Source organism: Entelurus aequoreus, linkage group LG27 (genome assembly GCF_033978785.1).
Source record: "Entelurus aequoreus isolate RoL-2023_Sb linkage group LG27, RoL_Eaeq_v1.1, whole genome shotgun sequence".
In the NCBI taxonomy this organism is placed as follows: Eukaryota; Metazoa; Chordata; class Actinopteri; order Syngnathiformes; family Syngnathidae; genus Entelurus; species Entelurus aequoreus.
The window spans coordinates 39,005,480-39,030,424 of NC_084757.1; the positions used below are offsets into that span (position 1 = coordinate 39,005,480).

General features: G+C 40.2%; 1 protein-coding gene across 1 annotated transcript in view; it reads left to right on the forward strand.

The window, feature by feature from the left end:
* Positions 1-24,945, forward strand: part of LOC133644448 (transforming growth factor beta receptor type 3-like) — a 148,963-nt gene that overhangs the window by 111,414 nt on the left and 12,604 nt on the right. Inside the window, exons 11-14 of the mRNA XM_062038941.1 lie at positions 2,671-2,811; positions 5,601-5,792; positions 20,808-21,083; positions 21,157-21,286. Of these exons, the coding sequence (XP_061894925.1) occupies positions 2,671-2,811; positions 5,601-5,792; positions 20,808-21,083; positions 21,157-21,286 (739 nt within the window). The remainder of the gene's footprint in view (positions 1-2,670; positions 2,812-5,600; positions 5,793-20,807; positions 21,084-21,156; positions 21,287-24,945) is intronic.

A 24,945-nucleotide genomic window follows, 5' to 3' on the forward strand; every position in this document is an offset into this window, starting at 1 on the left:
CCACTTCCATGACATAGTGGGCCACATACATGACATAGTGGGCCACATACATGACATAGTGGGCCACATACATGACATACTGGGCCACATACATGACATAGTGGGCCACATACATGACATAGTGGGCCACATACATGACATAGTGGGCCACATAGATGACATAGTGGGCCACATACATGTCATAGTGGGCCACATACATGACATAGTGGGCCACATACATGACATAGTGGGCCACATACATGACATAGTGGGCCACTTCCATGACATAGTGGGCCACATAGATGACATAGTGGGCCACATAGATGACATAGTGGGCCACATACATGACATAGTGGGCCACTTCCATGACATAGTGGGCCACATACATGACATAGTGGGACACGTACATGACATAGTGGGCCACATACATGACATAGTGGGCCACATACATGACATAGTGGGCCACATACATGACATAGTGGGCCACATACATGACATAGTGGGCCACATACATGACATAGTGGGCCACATACATGACATAGTGGGCCACATACATGACATAGTGGGCCACATACATGACATAGTGGGCCACTTCCATGACATAGTGGGCCACTTCCATGACATAGTGGGCCACATACATGACATAGTGGGCCACATAGATGACATAGTGGGCCACATACATGACATAGTGGGCCACTTCCATGACATAGTGGGCCACATACATGACATAGTGGGCCACTTCCATGACATAGTGGGCCACATACATGACATAGTGGGCCACATACATGACATAGTGGGCCACATACATGACATAGTGGGCCACGTACATGACATAGTGGGCCACGTACATGACATAGTGGGCCACATACATGACATAGTGGGCCACATACATGACATAGTGGGCCACATACGTGACATAGTGGGCCACATACGTGACATAGTGGGCCACATACGTGACATAGTGGGCCACATACATGACATAGTGGGCCACTTCCATGACATAGTGGGCCACATACATGACATAGTGGGCCACTTCCATGACATAGTGGGCCACATACATGACATAGTGGGCCACGTACATGACATAGTGGGCCACATACATGACATAGTGGGCCACATACATGACATAGTGGGCCACATACATGACATAGTGGGCCACATACATGACATAGTGGGCCACATACATGACATAGTGGGCCACATACATGACATAGTGGGCCACATACATGACATAGTGGGCCACATACATGACATAGTGGGCCACATACATGACATAGTGGGCCACATACATGACATAGTGGGCCACATACATGACATAGTGGGCCACATACATGACATAGTGGGCCACATACATGACATAGTGGGCCACTTCCATGACATAGTGGGCCACATACATGACATAGTGGGCCACATACATGACATAGTGGGCCACTTCCATGACATAGTGGGCCACATACATGACATAGTGGGCCACATACATGACATAGTGGGCCACATACATGACATAGTGGGCCACATACATGACATAGTGGGCCACATACATGACATAGTGGGCCACTTCCATGACATAGTGGGCCACATACATGACATAGTGGGCCACATACATGACATAGTGGGCCACATACATGACATAGTGGGCCACGTACATGACATAGTGGGCCACGTACATGACATAGTGGGCCACATACATGACATAGTGGGCCACATACATGACATAGTGGGCCACATACGTGACATAGTGGGCCACATACGTGACATAGTGGGCCACATACGTGACATAGTGGGCCACATACATGACATAGTGGGCCACTTCCATGACATAGTGGGCCACATACATGACATAGTGGGCCACTTCCATGACATAGTGGGCCACATACATGACATAGTGGGCCACGTACATGACATAGTGGGCCACATACATGACATAGTGGGCCACATACATGACATAGTGGGCCACATACATGACATAGTGGGCCACATACATGACATAGTGGGCCACATACATGACATAGTGGGCCACATACATGACATAGTGGGCCACATACATGACATAGTGGGCCACATACATGACATAGTGGGCCACATACATGACATAGTGGGCCACATACATGACATAGTGGGCCACATACATGACATAGTGGGCCACATACATGACATAGTGGGCCACATACATGACATAGTGGGCCACTTCCATGACATAGTGGGCCACATACATGACATAGTGGGCCACATACATGACATAGTGGGCCACTTCCATGACATAGTGGGCCACATACATGACATAGTGGGCCACATACATGACATAGTGGGCCACATACATGACATAGTGGGCCACATACATGACATAGTGGGCCACATACATGACATAGTGGGCCACTTCCATGACATAGTGGGCCACATACATGACATAGTGGGCCACATACATGACATAGTGGGCCACATACATGACATAGTGGGCCACGTACATGACATAGTGGGCCACGTACATGACATAGTGGGCCACATACATGACATAGTGGGCCACATACATGACATAGTGGGCCACATACATGACATAGTGGGCCACATGCATGACATAGTGGGCCACATGCATGACATAGTGGGCCACATACATGACATAGTGGGCCACATACATGACATTCAATTTAATTTGAGTAGAAGTTTTATTTTCCAGTTTTCCCCCCATGGCAGGTCCTGATTAGTCACGCAGAGTCCAAGGACGGGAGCGGTGGACCACTGGAGTCCGAGGACCTGGAGTCCACAGAGGTGTTCCCCAGGGAAGCTGTAGACCTGGACAGGAGGGCGGGCCCAGATCAGCTGTCCATCATACCGGTGAGACTCATGTGACGGCCATCTTGTACAAACCCCGTTTCCATATGAGTTGGGAAATGGTGTTAGATGTAAATATAAACAGAATACAATGATTTGCAAATCCTTTTCAAGCCATATTCAGTTGAATATGCTACAAAGACAACATATTTCATGTTCAAACTCATAAACATTTTTTTTTTTGTGCAAATAATCATTAACTTTATAATTTGATGGCAGCAACACGTGACAAAGAAGTTGTGAAAGGTGGCAATAAATACTGATAAAGTTGAGGAATGCTCATCAAACACTTATTTGGAACATCCCACAGGTGTGCAGGCTAATTGGGAACAGGTGGGTGCCATGATTGGCTATAAAAGTAGATTCCATGAAATGCTCAGTCATTCACAAACAAGGATGGGGCGAGGGTCACCACTTTGTCAACAAATGCCTGAGCAAATTGTTGAACAGTTTAAGAACAATCTTTCTCAAGCAGCTATTGCAAGGAATTGAGGGATTTCACCATCTACGCTCCGTAATATCATCAAAGAGAATGTGGAGAAATCACTGCACGTAAGCAGCTAAGCCCGTGACCTTCCATCCCTCAGGCTGTACTGCATCAACAAGCCACATCAGTGTGTAAAGGATATCACCACATGGGCTCAGGAACACTTCAGAAAGCCACTGTCAGTAACTACAGTTGGTCGCTACATCTGTAAGTGCAAGTTAAAACTCTCCCATGCAAGGCAAAAACCGTTTATCAACAACACCCAGAAACACTTCGCTGGGCCTGAGCTCATCTAAGATGGACTGATACAAAGTGGAAAAGTGTTCTGTGGTCTGACGAGTCCACATTTCAAATTGTTTTTGGAAACTGTGTACGTCGTGTCCTCCGGACCAAAGAGGAAAAGAACCATCCGGATTGTTCTAGGGTGAAAGTGTAAAAGGCAGCATGTGTGATGGTATGGGGGTGTATTAGTGGACAAGACATGGGTAACTTACACATCTGTGAAGGCACCATTAATGCTGAAAGGTACATACAGCTTTTGGAGCAACATATGTTGCCATCCAAGCAATGTTACCATGGACGCCCCTGCTTATTTCAGCAAGACAATGCCAAGCCACGTGTTACATCAACGTGGCTTCATAGTAAAAGAGTGCGGGTACTAGACTGGCCTGCCTGTAGTCCAGACATTGAAAATGTGTGGCACCTAAAATATGAGAAGGGAGACCCCCGGACTGTTGAACAACTTAAGCTGTACATCAAGCAAGAATGGGAAAGAATTCCACTTCAAAAATGTGTCTCCTCACTTTCCAAACCAAAACTGAGTGTTGTTAAAAGGAAAGGCCATGTAACACAGTGGTGAACATGCCCTTTCCCAACTACTTTGGCACGTGTTGCAGCCATGACATTCTAAGTCAGATCTGGGCATTCTGCGGCCCGCGGGCCGCATCCGGCCCTTTGTGCGTCCCTGTCCGGCCCGCGTGAGGCCAATTATAAATTACAAAATAAATTTAAAAAAGTATCTATGTCGAGTGTGCAATACAACGGTGCTGCTTTTGTTTTGAAAATCGTTATTTGTATTACTTCCGTGTGGACGTATGCGTGTGCGTGATTGTGAGTGAATGTGAACAACTGCAATTACAAAATAAAGTTGAAAAAACATCTATGTCCTGCGCGCAATACAACTGTGCTGCTTTTATTTTGAAAAGTATTATTTATGGGCGTGTGTCCGTGTGTAACCTGCGAGTGAAGGTGCACATGCAGCGACAAGTGATGCACGGTTTACACCCGAGACGCCAAAAAGAGAAAAGTTGATGAGGAATGCCGTGTTTTCAACAACACATGAACTGCAAAGCAACGTCCCCTCACCTAAGGTGCGTGCCTGCGCAATTGCGCACTGCTCAAGCGTCCGCTGCGCGCAGCAAGTATATGCCGCGCACCAAATCAAATCTCATCTGAATTATAAACAAAATAAACATATTTATTCTATGGAATTTTGCAATGCAACTCTGAGTGACAGTGACAACAAGCGGCCCTAACGGTGTTCGTCAACACCGTTCAATTATTGTAACGTCTATCGAGATGCTTCGAGGACAGGAATTATATCCATCACTTTATTGAACAAAACTGTTTATATTCGGACATAACCACACCAAAAACATGAGTAAAACACTTCTATCTGGAAAAACTAGTCATTTTCTGCCGTACAAACCAGGCCAAAAGCAACTTGTCATCTGTCACCAACACGCATAGCACTAAACCACTGGTGCGTTTATGGCCACACAAAAAGTCGGACAACTCAAACACCACACAAAGTTACACTATGACTCCTCAGTCATACGTGTGCTTATTTTACTGTCATTTATTATTAATGTTAATTTATATATATTAGTCATGGAATGCTGTTACACACACTATGTTGAAGTATTACTATTATTATTATTATTATTATTATTATTTATCTTACGGTATATATCAAAAATAATATTGAGCAAAATTTAATTGAAATATTGTCGATGTGGCCCTCCAGCAGTGCTCATGCGGCCCCCGGTAAAAATTAATTGCCCACCCCTGTTCTAAGTTAATGATTATTTGCAAAAAAAAATAAAGTTTATGAGTTTGAACATGAAATATGTTGTCTTTGTAGCATATTCAACTGAATATGGCTTGAAAAGGATTTGCAAATCATTGTATTCTGTTTATATTTACATCTAACACCATTTACCAACTCATATGGAAACGGGGTTTGTATATAGCTGCTCCCTCCCTCTCTTTGCTCGTCCTGATGTTGCTCTTGGTTCTGTCCCAGTTCAACTGCACGTACCGGCAGACCCGGGACAGCCAAGACCCAGGTCCAGATCCAGGTCCAGGTCCGGTCCCAGGAAGCGTGCGGCCGGTGGACATGACCTTCAGCATGGAGCTCTACCACACGCCGCTCACCAGCCAGCCATCCCGCCAGGCCTTCTTCACCGTGTCCCAGGACCAGGAGGTGTTTGTGGAGGTGTGTGATCTAGATGATTGATGGCGCTCACTGCAGGAGATGTGGCGCTGACTGACGCAGCACACAAACAAAGAGCTATCTGTGTTAGCTACGCCCTAAGAAGTGGCACCCTGCTGAGACATGACCTGGGCCGCACAATGAGGCGCTTTGTGTCTTCAGCACACATCTGCACCCTCTGATGATGTCATCACTAGTCAGCATACATCTGCACCCTCTGATGATGTCATCACTAGTCAGCACACATCTGCACCCTCTGATGATGTCATCACTAGTCAGCATACATCTGCACCCTCTGATGATGTCATCACTAGTCAGCACACATCTGCACCCTCTGATGATGTCATCACTAGTCAGCACACATCAGCACCCTCTGATGATGTCATCACTAGTCAGCACACATCTGCACCCTCTGATGATGTCATCACTAGTCAGCACACATCTGCACCCTCTGATGATGTCATCACTAGTCAGCACACATCTGCACCCTCTGATGATGTCATCACTAGTCAGCACACATCAGCACCCTCTGATGATGTCATCACTAGTCAGCACACATCTGCACCCTCTGATGATGTCATCGCTAGTCAGCAGACATCTGCACCCTCTGATGATGTCATCGCTAGTCAGCACACATCTGCACCCTCTGATGATGTCATCACTAGTCAGCACACATCTGCACCCTCTGATGATGTCATCGCTAGTCAGCACACATCTGCACCCTCTGATGATGTCATCACTAGTCAGCACACATCTGCACCCTCTGATGATGTCATCACTAGTCAGCACACATCTGCACCCTCTGATGATGTCATCACTAGTCAGCACACATCTGCACCCTCTGATGATGTCATCACTAGTCAGCACACATCTGCACCCTCTGATGATGTCATCACTAGTCAGCAGACATCTGCACCCTCTGATGATGTCATCGCTAGTCAGCACACATCTGCACCCTCTGATGATGTCATCACTAGTCAGCAGACATCTGCACCCTCTGATGATGTCATCACTAGTCAGCACACATCTGCACCCTCTGATGATGTCATCACTAGTCAGCACACATCTGCACCCTCTGATGATGTCATCACTAGTCAGCACACATCAGCACCCTCTGATGATGTCATCACTAGTCAGCACACATCTGCACCCTCTGATGATGTCATCACTAGTCAGCACACATCTGCACCCTCTGATGATGTCATCACTAGTCAGCACACATCAGCACCCTCTGATGATGTCATCACTAGTCAGCACACATCTGCACCCTCTGATGATGTCATCGCTAGTCAGCACACATCTGCACCCTCTGATGATGTCATCGCTAGTCAGCACACATCTGCACCCTCTGATGATGTCATCGCTAGTCAGCACACATCTGCACCCTCTGATGATGTCATCGCTAGTCAGCACACATCTGCACCCTCTGATGATGTCATCACTAGTCAGCACACATCTGCACCCTCTGATGATGTCATCACTAGTCAGCACACATCTGCACCCTCTGATGATGTCATCACTAGTCAGCACACATCTGCACCCTCTGATGATGTCATCACTAGTCAGCACACATCTGCACCCTCTGATGATGTCATCACTAGTCAGCACACATCTGCACCCTCTGATGATGTCATCACTAGTCAGCACACATCTGCACCCTCTGATGATGTCATCACTAGTCAGCACACATCTGCACCCTCTGATGATGTCATCACTAGTCAGCAGACATCTGCACCCTCTGATGATGTCATCGCTAGTCAGCACACATCTGCACCCTCTGATGATGTCATCACTAGTCAGCAGACATCTGCACCCTCTGATGATGTCATCACTAGTTAGCACACATCTGCACCCTCTGATGATGTCATCACTAGTCAGCACACATCTGCACCCTCTGATGATGTCATCACTAGTCAGCACACATCAGCACCCTCTGATGATGTCATCACTAGTCAGCACACATCTGCACCCTCTGATGATGTCATCACTAGTCAGCACACATCTGCACCCTCTGATGATGTCATCACTAGTCAGCACACATCAGCACCCTCTGATGATGTCATCACTAGTCAGCACACATCTGCACCCTCTGATGATGTCATCGCTAGTCAGCAGACATCTGCACCCTCTGATGATGTCATCGCTAGTCAGCACACATCAGCACCCTCTGATGATGTCATCGCTAGTCAGCACACATCTGCACCCTCTGATGATGTCATCGCTAGTCAGCACACATCTGCACCCTCTGATGATGTCATCGCTAGTCAGCACACATCTGCACCCTCTGATGATGTCATCACTAGTCAGCACACATCTGCACCCTCTGATGATGTCATCACTAGTCAGCACACATCAGCACCCTCTGATGATGTCATCACTAGTCAGCACACATCTGCACCCTCTGATGATGTCATCGCTAGTCAGCAGACATCTGCACCCTCTGATGATGTCATCGCTAGTCAGCACACATCTGCACCCTCTGATGATGTCATCGCTAGTCAGCACACATCTGCACCCTCTGATGATGTCATCGCTAGTCAGCACACATCTGCACCCTCTGATGATGTCATCACTAGTCAGCACACATCTGCACCCTCTGATGATGTCATCACTAGTCAGCACACATCTGCACCCTCTGATGATGTCATCACTAGTCAGCACACATCTGCACCCTCTGATGATGTCATCACTAGTCAGCACACATCTGCACCCTCTGATGATGTCATCACTAGTCAGCACACATCTGCACCCTCTGATGATGTCATCACTAGTCAGCACACATCTGCACCCTCTGATGATGTCATCACTAGTCAGCACACATCTGCACCCTCTGATGATGTCATCGCTAGTCAGCACACATCTGCACCCTCTGATGATGTCATCACTAGTCAGCAGACATCTGCACCCTCTGATGATGTCATCGCTAGTTAGCACACATCTGCACCCTCTGATGATGTCATCGCTAGTCAGCACACATCTGCACCCTCTGATGATGTCATCGCTAGTCAGCAGACATCTGCACCCTCTGATGATGTCATCGCTAGTCAGCATACATCTGCACCCTCTGATGATGTCATCGCTAGTCAGCAGACATCTGCACCCTCTGATGATGTCATCACTAGTCAGCACACATCTGCACCCTCTGATGATGTCATCACTAGTCAGCATACATCTGCACCCTCTGATGATGTCATCACTAGTCAGCAGACATCTGCACCCTCTGATGATGTCATCACTAGTCAGCAGACATCTGCACCCTCTGATGATGTCATCACTAGTTAGCACACATCTGCACCCTCTGATGATGTCATCACTAGTCAGCACACATCTGCACCCTCTGATGATGTCATCACTAGTTAGCACACATCTGCACCCTCTGATGATGTCATCACTAGTCAGCAGACATCTGCACCCTCTGATGATGTCATCGCTAGTCAGCAGACATCTGCACCCTCTGATGATGTCATCGCTAGTCAGCACACATCTGCACCCTTTGATGATGTCATCGCTAGTCAGCAGACATCTGCACCCTCTGATGATGTCATCGCTAGTCAGCAGACATCTGCACCCTCTGATGATGTCATCACTAGTCAGCACACATCTGCACCCTCTGATGATGTCATCGCTAGTCAGCAGACATCTGCACCCTCTGATGATGTCATCACTAGTCAGCAAACATCTGCACCCTCTGATGATGTCATCACTAGTCAGCACACATCTGCACCCTCTGATGATGTCATCGCTAGTCAGCAGACATCTGCACCCTCTGATGATGTCATCGCTAGTCAGCAAACATCTGCACCCTCTGATGATGTCATCACTAGTCAGCAGACATCTGCACCCTCTGATGATGTCATCACTAGTCAGCACACATCTGCACCCTCTGATGATGTCATCACTAGTCAGCAAACATCTGCACCCTCTGATGATGTCATCGCTAGTCAGCACACATCTGCACCCTCTGATGATGTCATCACCGCCCTTTAGCACAGAAATGATAGCGGCCAAGCTAACGTTTTAGCGGCACATTCTCCAACTGCCATGAAAAAAACAGCGGTAGAAAAGAGCAAACATGAAAACTAACCTGAAAAGTTGCCATGGTGATTGTACATTCTAATGAAGAAGCAGGCCACTTTAAAATGATGAAGCAGGCCTCTTTAAAATGATGAATCAGTCCACTCTAAAATGTTAAAGCAGGCCACTTAAAATGATGAAGCAGGCCACTTAAAATGATGAAGCAGGCCACTTAAAATGATAAAGCAGGCCACTTTAAAATGTTAAAGCAGGCAATTTTAAAATGATGAAGCAGGCCACTTAAAATGATGAGGCAGGCCACTTAAAATGTTAAAGCAGGCCACTTAAAATGATGAAGCAGGCCACTTAAAATGTTAAAGCAGGCCACTTAAAATGATGAAGCAGGCCAGTTAAAATTATGAATCAGTCCACTTTAAAATGATAAAGCAGGCCAATTTAAAATGTTAAAGCAGGCCAGTTAAAATGATGAAGCAGGCCAATTTAAAATGATGAAGCAGGCCACTTAAAATGATGAGGCAGGCCACTTAAAATGTTAAAGCAGGCCACTTAAAATGATGAAGCAGTCCACTTAAAATGTTAAAGCAGGCCACTTAAAATGATGAAGCAGGCCACTTAAAATGATGAAGCAGGCCACTTAAAATGATGAATCAGTCCACTTTAAAATGATAAAGCAGGCCACTTTAAAATGTTAAAGCAGGCCAGTTAAAATGATGAAGCAGGCCATTTTAAAATGATGAAGCAGGCCACTTAAAATGATGAAGCAGGCCAGTTAAAATTATGAATCAGTCCACTCTAAAATGTTAAAGCAGGCCACTTAAAAATGATGAAGCAAGCCATTTAAAATGATGAAGCAGGCCACTATAAAATGATGAAGCAAGCAACTTTAAAATGATGAAGCAGGTCACTTTAAAATGATGAAGCAGGCCACTTTAAAATGATGAAGCAAGCAACTTTAAAATGATGAAGCAGGACATTTAAAATGATGAAGCAGGCCACTTTAAAATGATGAAGCAAGCAACTTTAAAATGATGAAGCAAGCAACTTTAAAATGATGAAGCAGGCCATTTAAAATGATGAAGCAGGCCACTTAAAAATGATGAAGCAAGCAACTTTAAAATGATGAAGCAGGCCACTTAAAAATGATGAAGCAGGCCACTTAAAAATGATGAAGCAAGCAACTTTAAAATGATGAAGCAGGCCACTTAAAAATGATGAAGCAGGCCACTTAAAAATGATGAAGCAAGCAACTTTAAAATGATGAAGCAGGCCACTTTAAAATGATGAAGCAGGCCACTTTAAAATGATGAAGCAGGCCACTTTAAAATGATGAAGTGGTCTAAAAACATATATTTTTTAAATGTATTCTTGTTAAAAAAAACATTTTAACTTGAGAATTGTAAATTGATTTAAATTGTGATGAATAAGAATCATGAGTCAACTGTGGATACTTTTGTTTGTGCACTGATGAACTATTTATGTTGTTCATCTCACCTTTTTAACACTAATATCAGCTTGGTATCATAGTGGAAGGTGGTATGGCAGCATTACATATCATAATACTAATATCAGCTTGGTATCGTAGTGGAAGGTGGTATGGCAGCATTCCAGAATGTAATACTAATATCAGCTTGGTATCATAGTGGAAGGTGGTATGGCAGCATTACAGAATATTATACTAATATCAGCCTGGTATCGTAGTGGAAGGTGGTATGGCAGCATTACATATCCTAATACAAATGTTGGTATCATAGTGGAAGGTGGTATGGCAGCATTACATATCATAATACAAATGTTGATATCGATAGTGGAAGGTGGTATGGCAGCATTACATATAATACAAATGTTGATATCGATAGTGGAAGGTGGTATGGCAGCATTACATATCATAATACAAATGTTGATATCGATAGTGGAAGGTGGTATGGCAGCATTACATATCATAATACAAATGTTGGTATCGATAGTGGAAGGTGGTATGGCAGCATTACATATCATAATACAAATGTTGATATCGATAGTGGAAGGTGGTATGGCAGCATTACATATAATACAAATGTTCATATCGATAGTGGAAGGTGGTATGGCAGCATTACATATCCTAATACAAATGTTGGTATCATAGTGGAAGGTGGTATGGCAGCATTACATATCCTAATACAAATGTAGATATCGATAGTGGAAGGTGGTATGGCAGCATTACATATCATAATACAAATGTTGGTATCATAGTGGAAAGTGGTATGGCAGCATTACATATCATAATACAAATGTAGATATCGATAGTGGAACGTGGTATGGCAGCATTACATATCATAATACAAATGTTGATATCGATAGTGGAAGGTGGTATGGCAGCATTACATATACTACAAATGTTGATATCAATAGTGGAAGGTGGTATGGCAGCATTACATATCATAATACAAATGTAGATATCGATAGTGGAAGGTGGTATGGCAGCATTACATATCATAATACAAATGTAGATATCGATAGTGGAACGTGGTATGGCAGCATTACATATCATAATACAAATGTTGATATCGATAGTGGAAGGTGGTATGGCAGCATTACATATACTACAAATGTTGATATCAATAGTGGAAGGTGGTATGGCAGCATTACATATCATAATACAAATGTTGATATCGATAGTGGAAGGTGGTATGGCAGCATTACATATAATACAAATGTTGATATCGATAGTGGAAGGTGGTATGGCAGCATTACATATCATAATACAAATGTTGGTATCGATAGTGGAAGGTGGTATGGCAGCATTACATATCATAATACAAATGTTTATATCGATAGTGGAAGGTGGTATGGCAGCATTACATATCATAATACAAATGTTGATATCGGTAGTGGAAGGTGGTATGGCAGCATTACATATCATAATACAAATGTTGGTATCGATAGTGGAAGGTGGTATGGCAGCATTACATATCATAATACAAATGTTGGTATCGATAGTGGAAGGTGGTATGGCAGCATTACATATCATAATACAAATGTTGGTATCGATAGTGGAAGGTGGTATGGCAGCATTACATATCATAATACAAATGTTGATATCGATAGTGGAAGGTGGTATGGCAGCATTACATATCTTAATACAAATGTTGGTATCATAGTGGAAGGTGGTTTGGCAGCATTACATATCCTAATACAAATGTAGATATCGATAGTGGAAGGTGGTATGGCAGCATTACATATCATAATACAAATGTTGGTATCATAGTGGAACGTGGTATGGCAGCATTACATATCATAATACAAATGTAGATATCGATAGTGGAACGTGGTATGGCAGCATTACATATCATAATACAAATGTTGATATCGATAGTGGAAGGTGGTATGGCAGCATTACATATACTACAAATGTTGATATCAATAGTGGAAGGTGGTATGGCAGCATTACATATCCTAATACAAATGTTGGTATCATAGTGGAAGGTGGTATGGCAGCATTACATATCATAATACAAATGTTGATATCGATAGTGGAAGGTGGTATGGCAGCATTACATATAATACAAATGTTGATATCGATAGTGGAAGGTGGTATGGCAGCATTACATATCATAATACAAATGTTGATATCGATAGTGGAAGGTGGTATGGCAGCATTACATATCATAATACAAATGTTGGTATCGATAGTGGAAGGTGGTATGGCAGCATTACATATCATAATACAAATGTTGATATCGATAGTGGAAGGTGGTATGGCAGCATTACATATAATACAAATGTTGATATCGATAGTGGAAGGTGGTATGGCAGCATTACATATCCTAATACAAATGTTGGTATCATAGTGGAAGGTGGTATGGCAGCATTACATATCCTAATACAAATGTAGATATCGATAGTGGAAGGTGGTATGGCAGCATTACATATCATAATACAAATGTTGGTATCATAGTGGAAAGTGGTATGGCAGCATTACATATCATAATACAAATGTAGATATCGATAGTGGAACGTGGTATGGCAGCATTACATATCATAATACAAATGTTGATATCGATAGTGGAAGGTGGTATGGCAGCATTACATATACTACAAATGTTGATATCAATAGTGGAAGGTGGTATGGCAGCATTACATATCATAATACAAATGTAGATATCGATAGTGGAAGGTGGTATGGCAGCATTACATATCATAATACAAATGTAGATATCGATAGTGGAACGTGGTATGGCAGCATTACATATCATAATACAAATGTTGATATCGATAGTGGAAGGTGGTATGGCAGCATTACATATACTACAAATGTTGATATCAATAGTGGAAGGTGGTATGGCAGCATTACATATCATAATACAAATGTTGATATCGATAGTGGAAGGTGGTATGGCAGCATTACATATAATACAAATGTTGATATCGATAGTGGAAGGTGGTATGGCAGCATTACATATCATAATACAAATGTTGGTATCGATAGTGGAAGGTGGTATGGCAGCATTACATATCATAATACAAATGTTTATATCGATAGTGGAAGGTGGTATGGCAGCATTACATATCATAATACAAATGTTGATATCGGTAGTGGAAGGTGGTATGGCAGCATTACATATCATAATACAAATGTTGGTATCGATAGTGGAAGGTGGTATGGCAGCATTACATATCATAATACAAATGTTGGTATCGATAGTGGAAGGTGGTATGGCAGCATTACATATCATAATACAAATGTTGGTATCGATAGTGGAAGGTGGTATGGCAGCATTACATATCATAATACAAATGTTGATATCGATAGTGGAAGGTGGTATGGCAGCATTACATATCCTAATACAAATGTTGGTATCATAGTGGAAGGTGGTATGGCAGCATTACATATCCTAATACAAATGTAGATATCGATAGTGGAAGGTGGTATGGCAGCATTACATATCATAATACAAATGTTGGTATCATAGTGGAACGTGGTATGGCAGCATTACATATCATAATACAAATGTAGATATCGATAGTGGAACGTGGTATGGCAGCATTACATATCATAATACAAATGTTGATATCGATAGTGGAAGGTGGTATGGCAGCATTACATATACTACAAATGTTGATATCAATAGTGGAAGGTGGTATGGCAGCATTACATATCATAATACAAATGTTGGTATCATAGTGGAAGGTGGTATGGCAGCATTACATATCATAATACAAATGTTGATATCGATAGTGGAAGGTGGTATGGCAGCATTACATATAATACAAATGTTGATATCGATAGTGGAAGGTGGTATGGCAGCATTACATATCATAATACAAATGTTGATATCGATAGTGGAAGGTGGTATGGCAGCATTACATATCATAATACAAATGTTGGTATCGATAGTGGAAGGTGGTATGGCAGCATTACATATCATAATACAAATGTTGATATCGATAGTGGAAGGTGGTATGGCAGCATTACATATAATACAAATGTTGATATCGATAGTGGAAGGTGGTATGGCAGCATTACATATCCTAATACAAATGTTGGTATCATAGTGGAAGGTGGTATGGCAGCATTACATATCCTAATACAAATGTAGATATCGATAGTGGAAGGTGGTATGGCAGCATTACATATCATAATACAAATGTTGGTATCATAGTGGAAAGTGGTATGGCAGCATTACATATCATAATACAAATGTAGATATCGATAGTGGAACGTGGTATGGCAGCATTACATATCATAATACAAATGTTGATATCGATAGTGGAAGGTGGTATGGCAGCATTACATATACTACAAATGTTGATATCAATAGTGGAAGGTGGTATGGCAGCATTACATATCATAATACAAATGTAGATATCGATAGTGGAAGGTGGTATGGCAGCATTACATATCATAATACAAATGTAGATATCGATAGTGGAACGTGGTATGGCAGCATTACATATCATAATACAAATGTTGATATCGATAGTGGAAGGTGGTATGGCAGCATTACATATACTACAAATGTTGATATCAATAGTGGAAGGTGGTATGGCAGCATTACATATCATAATACAAATGTTGATATCGATAGTGGAAGGTGGTATGGCAGCATTACATATAATACAAATGTTGATATCGATAGTGGAAGGTGGTATGGCAGCATTACATATCATAATACAAATGTTGGTATCGATAGTGGAAGGTGGTATGGCAGCATTACATATCATAATACAAATGTTTATATCGATAGTGGAAGGTGGTATGGCAGCATTACATATCATAATACAAATGTTGATATCGGTAGTGGAAGGTGGTATGGCAGCATTACATATCATAATACAAATGTTGGTATCGATAGTGGAAGGTGGTATGGCAGCATTACATATCATAATACAAATGTTGGTATCGATAGTGGAAGGTGGTATGGCAGCATTACATATCATAATACAAATGTTGGTATCGATAGTGGAAGGTGGTATGGCAGCATTACATATCATAATACAAATGTTGATATCGATAGTGGAAGGTGGTATGGCAGCATTACATATCCTAATACAAATGTTGGTATCATAGTGGAAGGTGGTATGGCAGCATTACATATCCTAATACAAATGTAGATATCGATAGTGGAAGGTGGTATGGCAGCATTACATATCATAATACAAATGTTGGTATCATAGTGGAACGTGGTATGGCAGCATTACATATCATAATACAAATGTAGATATCGATAGTGGAACGTGGTATGGCAGCATTACATATCATAATACAAATGTTGATATCGATAGTGGAAGGTGGTATGGCAGCATTACATATACTACAAATGTTGATATCAATAGTGGAAGGTGGTATGGCAGCATTACATATCATAATACAAATGTTGATATCGATAGTGGAAGGTGGTATGGCAGCATTACATATAATACAAATGTTGATATCGATAGTGGAAGGTGGTATGGCAGCATTACATATCATAATACAAATGTTGGTATCGATAGTGGAAGGTGGTACGGCAGCATTACATATCATAATACAAATGTTTATATCGGTAGTGGAAGGTGGTATGGCAGCATTACATATCATAATACAAATGTTGATATCGGTAGTGGAAGGTGGTATGGCAGCATTACATATCATAATACAAATGTTGGTATCGATAGTGGAAGGTGGTATGGCAGCATTACATATCATAATACAAATGTTGGTATCGATAGTGGAAGGTGGTATGGCAGCATTACATATCATAATACAAATGTTGGTATCGATAGTGGAAGGTGGTATGGCAGCATTACATATCATAATACAAATGTTGATATCGATAGTGGAAGGTGGTATGGCAGCATTACATATCCTAATACAAATGTTGGTATCATAGTGGAAGGTGGTATGGCAGCATTACATATCCTAATACAAATGTAGATATCGATAGTGGAAGGTGGTATGGCAGCATTACATATCATAATACAAATGTTGGTATCATAGTGGAAGGTGGTATGGCAGCATTACATATCATAATACAAATGTAGATATCGATAGTGGAACGTGGTATGGCAGCATTACATATCATAATACAAATGTTGATATCGATAGTGGAAGGTGGTATGGCAGCATTACATATACTACAAATGTTGATATCAATAGTGGAAGGTGGTATGGCAGCATTACATATACTACAAATGTTGATATCAATAGTGGAAGGTGGTATGGCAGCATTACATATCCTAATACAAATGTAGATATCGATAGTGGAAGGTGGTATGGCAGCATTACATATCATAATACAAATGTTGGTATCATAGTGGAAGGTGGTATGGCAGCATTACATATCATAATACAAATGTAGATATCGATAGTGGAACGTGGTATGGCAGCATTACATATCATAATACAAATGTTGATATCGATAGTGGAAGGTGGTATGGCAGCATTACATATACTACAAATGTTGATATCAATAGTGGAAGGTGGTATGGCAGCATTACATATCATAATACAAATGTTGGTATCGATAGTGGAAGGTGGTATGGCAGCATTACATATCATAATACAAATGTAGATATCGATAGTGGAAGGTGGTATGGCAGCATTACATATCATAATACAAATGTAGATATCGATAGTGGAAGGTGGTATGGCAGCATTACATATCATAATACAAATGTTGATATCGATAGTGGAAGGTGGTATGGCAGCATTACATATACTACAAATGTTGATATCAATAGTGGAAGGTGGTATGGCAGCATTACATATCCTAATACAAATGTAGATATCGATAGTGGAAGGTGGTATGGCAGCATTACATATCATAATACAAATGTTGATATCGATAGTGGAAGGTGGTATGGCAGCATTACATATAATACAAATGTTGATATCGATAGTGGAAGGTGGTATGGCAGCATTACATATCATAATACAAATGTTGGTATCGATAGTGGAAGGTGGTATGGCAGCATTACATATCATAATACAAATGTTGATATCGATAGTGGAAGGTGGTATGGCAGCATTACATATCATAATACAAATGTTGATATCGGTAGTGGAAGGTGGTATGGCAGCATTACATATCATAATACAAATGTTGGTATCGATAGTGGAAGGTGGTATGGCAGCATTACATATCATAATACAAATGTTGGTATCGATAGTGGAAGGTGGTATGGCAGCATTACATATCATAATACAAATGTTGATATCGATAGTGGAAGGTGGTATGGCAGCATTACATATCATAATACAAATGTTGATATCGATAGTGGAAGGTGGTATGGCAGCATTACATATCATAATACAAATGTTGATATCGATAGTGGAAGGTGGTATGGCAGCATTACATATCATAATACAAATGTTGGTATCGATAGTGGAAGGTGGTATGGCAGCATTACATATCATAATACAAATGTTGATATCGATAGTGGAAGGTGGTATGGCAGCATTACATATCATGATACAAATGTTGATATCGATAGTGGAAGGTGGTATGGCAGCATTACATATCATAATACAAATGTTGATATCGATAGTGGAAGGTGGTATGGCAGCATTACATATCATAATACAAATGTTGATATCGATAGTGGAAGGTGGTATGGCAGCATTACATATCATAATACAAATGTTGGTATCGATAGTGGAAGGTGGTATGGCAGCATTACATATCATAATACAAATGTTGGTATCGATAGTGGAAGGTGGTATGGCAGCATTACATATCATAATACAAATGTTGGTATCGATAGTGGAAGGTGGTATGGCAGCATTACATATCATAATACAAATGTTGATATCGATAGTGGAAGGTGGTATGGCAGCATTACATATCCTAATACAAATGTTGGTATCATAGTGGAAGGTGGTATGGCAGCATTACATATCCTAATACAAATGTAGATATCGATAGTGGAAGGTGGTATGGCAGCATTACATATCATAATACAAATGTTGGTATCATAGTGGAAGGTGGTATGGCAGCATTACATATCATAATACAAATGTAGATATCGATAGTGGAACGTGGTATGGCAGCATTACATATCATAATACAAATGTTGATATCGATAGTGGAAGGTGGTATGGCAGCATTACATATACTACAAATGTTGATATCAATAGTGGAAGGTGGTATGGCAGCATTACATATCATAATACAAATGTTGATATCGATAGTGGAAGGTGGTATGGCAGCATTACATATAATACAAATGTTGATATCGATAGTGGAAGGTGGTATGGCAGCATTACATATCATAATACAAATGTTGGTATCGATAGTGGAAGGTGGTATGGCAGCATTACATATCATAATACAAATGTTGATATCGATAGTGGAAGGTGGTATGGCAGCATTACATATCATAATACAAATGTTGATATCGGTAGTGGAAGGTGGTATGGCAGCATTACATATCATAATACAAATGTTGGTATCGATAGTGGAAGGTGGTATGGCAGCATTACATATCATAATACAAATGTTGATATCGATAGTGGAAGGTGGTATGGCAGCATTACATATCATGATACAAATGTTGATATCGATAGTGGAAGGTGGTATGGCAGCATTACATATCATAATACAAATGTTGATATCGATAGTGGAAGGTGGTATGGCAGCATTACATATCATAATACAAATGTTGATATCGATAGTGGAAGGTGGTATGGCAGCATTACATATCATAATACAAATGTTGATATCGATAGTGGAAGGTGGTATGGCAGCATTACATATCATAATACAAATGTTGGTATCGATAGTGGAAGGTGGTATGGCAGCATTACATATCATAATACAAATGTTGATATCGATAGTGGAAGGTGGTATGGCAGCATTACATATCATGATACAAATGTTGATATCGATAGTGGAAGGTGGTATGGCAGCATTACATATCATAATACAAATGTTGATATCGATAGTGGAAGGTGGTATGGCAGCATTACATATCATAATACAAATGTTGATATCGATAGTGGAAGGTGGTATGGCAGCATTACATATCATAATACAAATGTTGGTATCGATAGTGGAAGGTGGTATGGCAGCATTACATATAATACAAATGTTGATATCGATAGTGGAAGGTGGTATGGCAGCATTACATATCATAATACAAATGTTGGTATCGATAGTGGAAGGTGGTATGGCAGCATTACATATAATACAAATGTTGATATCGATAGTGGAAGGTGGTATGGCAGCATTACATATCATAATACAAATGTTGGTATCGATAGTGGAAGGTGGTATGGCAGCATTACATATCATAATACAAATGTTGATATCGATAGTGGAAGGTGGTATGGCAGCATTACATATCATAATACAAATGTTGATATCGATAGTGGAAGGTGGTATGGCAGCATTACATATCATAATACAAATGTTGATATCGATAGTGGAAGGTGGTATGGCAGCATTACATATCATAATACAAATGTTGATATCGATAGTGGAAGGTGGTATGGCAGCATTACAGGAGACTGTGTGGATGTTTCAGGTGAGGTCATCCTGCTCAGATCCAGGTGTGGGCTTCACCATCCTGTCCTGCATGGTGTCACCTGACGCTGACCCCAAGGGGGCGTCGTCCTACACGCTCATCGAGACGGTCTGTCCCACCGATGACTCGCTGCACTTCACCACAGGTGAGCAGCAGGTGGACAGGAAGCTCTTCAGCTTCACCTTCAGGTCAGAGGTCAAGGTGTCACCTCAGTTCCTGCACTGCAAGATGTCTCCGTGCTCCATGGCGCCCTCTGCTGGCCTCGGCCTGGCGCCGGTACGTATGTGGAAATACTGCACTTTTACCCAGATCTGCACCAAACCCACCAGGTGTGTTTGTCACCTGCCAGTGTTTGGGACCCGGGCAGCCCTGCAACTCCCTGGACCTGAACCACATCCTCACCATGATGATGGACGCCAAGACCACCAGCACCGCCCTCAAGCTGATGGACGCCTCCTCGCATCCTCCCCACATGACAGGTGAGTCACCTGACTGCTCGCTGCACCTGGCAGCTGAGTCACCTGACCAATGTACCTGGCAGCTGAGAGTCACCTGACCAATGTACCTGGCAGGTGAGAGTCACCTGACCAATGTACCTGGCAGGTGAGAGTCACCTGACCAATGTACCTGGCAGGTGAGAGTCACCTGACCGCTCGCTGCACCTGGCAGCTGAGAGTCACCTGACCAATGTACCTGGCAGGTGAGAGTCACCTGACCAATGTACCTGGCAGGTGAGAGTCACCTGACCAATGTACCTGGCAGCTGAGTCACCTGACCAATGTACCTGGCAGCTGAGAGTCACCTGACCAATGTACCTGGCAGGTGAGAGTCACCTGACCACAGGTGAGTCACCTGGCAGGTACATTGGTCAGGATGTACCTGGCAGGTGAGTCACCTGGCAGGTACATTGGTCAGGATGTACCTGGCAGGTGAGTCACCTGGCAGGTACATTGGTCAGGATGTACCTGGCAGGTGAGTCACCTGGCAGGTACATCGGTCAGGATGTACCTGGCAGATGAGTCACCTGGCAGGTACATCGGTCAGGATGTACCTGGCAGGTGACTCACCTGGCAGGTACGGTGCTGGTAGAACATCAGAAGTAGTTTTTATCTCAAGACACTGGCCATTACATTAGGTACACCTGTATCGCCTGCAACACTGGAGCCGACACACACACACACACACACACACACACACACACACACACACACACACACACACACACACACACACACACACACACACACATAGATAGATAGTACACATGTTTGACATGTAGGACAATGAATAAATATACTAAATATGATATTTACATTACTAAAACAATTAAATCACTAAATATATTATTTACATTACTAAAACAATTAAATTACTAAATATATGATTTACATTACTAAAACAATTAAATTACTAAATATATTATTTACATTACTAAAACAATTAAATCACTAAATATATTATTTACATTACTAAAACAATTAAATTACTAAATATATTATTTACATTACTCAAACAATTAAATTACTAAATACATTATTTACATTACTGAAACTACTAAATTACTAAATATATTACTTACATTACTAAAACAATTAAATTACTAAGTATATTATGTCATCACGACTGAAACAATTAATCTACTAAATATATTATTTACATTACTGAAACAATAAAATTATTAAATATATTATTTACATGTTTGAAATAATTAAATTACTAAATATATTATTTACATTACTGAAACTACTAAATATATTATTTACATTACTGAAACAATTAAATTACTAAATATATTATTTACATTACTGAAACCATTAATATACTAAATATATTATTTACATTACTGAAACTACTAAATATATTATTTACATTACTGAAACTACTAAATATATTATTTACATTACTGAAACAATTAAATTACTAAATATATTATTTACATTACTGAAACAATTAAATTACTAAATATATTATTTACATTACTGAAACAATTAAATTACTAAATATACTATTTACATTAATGAAACCATTAATATACTAAATATATTATTTACATTACAGAAACTACTAAATTACTAAATATATTATTTACATTACTAAAACAATTAAATTACTAAATATAATATTTACATTACTAAAACAATTAAATCACTAAATATATTATTTACATTACTAAAACAATTAAATTACTAAATATATTATTTACATTACTCAAACAATTACATTACTAAATACATGATTTACATTACAGAAACTACTAAATTACTAAATATATTACTTACATTACTAAAACAATTAAATTACTAAGTATATTATGTCATCACGACTGAAACAATTAATCTACTAAATATATTATTTACATTACTGAAACAATAAAATTATTAAATATATTATTTACATGTTTGAAATAATTAAATTACTAAATATATTATTTACATTACTGAAACTACTAAATTACTAAATATATTATTTACATTACTGAAACAATTAAATTACTAAATATATTATTTACATTACTGAAACCATTAATATACTAAATATATTATTTACATTACTCAAACTACTAAATATATTATTTACATTACTGAAACTACTAAATATATTATTTACATTACTGAAACAATTAAATTACTAAATATATTATTTACATTACTGAAACAATTAAATTACTAAATATACTATTTACATTAATGAAACCATTAATATACTAAATATATTATTTACATTACAGAAACTACTAAATTACTAAATATATTATTTACATTACTAAAACAATTAAATTACTAAATATATTATTTACATTACTAAAACAATTAAATTACTAAATATATTATTTACATGTTTGAAATAATTAAATTACTAAGTATATTATTTACATTACTGAAACAATTACATTTCTAAGTAAGTTATTTACATTACTGAAACAATGAAATTACTAAATATAATATTTACATTATTGAAACAATTAAAGTACTAAATATAATATTTACATTACTGAAACTACTAAATTACTGAATATAAATATAAAGTTGTTGTTTTTTAACAAGTCCTTAAAAACTATAAAGCACTACAGTCTTATAGAGGATCTTTGACAAAGTTGTGAAGTTGTTTTGTTTATTTATTTTGTTGCTGGTCCTTAAAAACAGCATAGCGCTCCTGTATTGTAGAGGATCTTTGACTAGGGGTTTTTTTTCCAGTCGGTTCTTAAAAACTACAAAATGCTCTGTCTTATAGAGGATCTTTGAAGTTTTTGTCAGTAGGGTTTGTAAACTGCAAAGCACTCCTGTTTTATAAAGGATCTTTGACTAAGTTGTTTTTTTTTAAAGTCTGTCCTTAAAAACAGCATAGCGCTCCTGTCTTATAGAGGATCTTTGACAGGCGTAAACATCTTAACTGATGACAATCTGAAAGTATGACACAACTTTGACATCTGAGAGAAGAGTCTCACTCCAGTCTTCATCTTTAGATGTGTGTGTGTGCGCACGTGTGTGTGTGTGTGTGTGTGTGTGTGGCAAGACGTGAAGGCAGCAGAGAACCTTCCGGACATGACTTAGGGACGCCACAAAGCCCAAGACACTGAACATCACCTCCCTCCATCTGCTCTTCATTAGGCTGTCATCTGTCTGTTTACCCCAACCTGTGTGTGTGTGTGTGTGTGTGTGTGTGTGTGTGTGTGTGTGTGTGTGTGTGTGTGTGTGTGTGTGTGTGTGTGTGTGTGTGTGTGTGGCTAGCTGCAGGAAAGAGGCCCACTTTGGCTGTGGATGATCTGGAAAAGAGAAGTCATGCTCGCACTAAACTACACTTGTTTTCACTTAGGAGCTTAGCCCCGCCCCTTTCCACTCCAGCGTGTGTGCGTGTGTGTGTGCGTGTGTGTGTGTGTGTGTGTGTGTGTGTGCGCGTCTTTCAGCCCCTCATCGCCTGTATGGATCAAAATGAAAGACAACAATTTGAAGATGATTTCCACTGTCTAAATGGGCTGTCAAACTTATTTTCATTTAGGCCGCGTCACGTTCACGGTGGCCCATCAGAGCGCCGTTTGTAAAAAAAAATATATATATTTACTTATTTAATCTGTAGATGTATTTAGTTTACGTAGTTTTTACAGCATCTTACTGTCAATATAAAAACACTAGCACTCTTT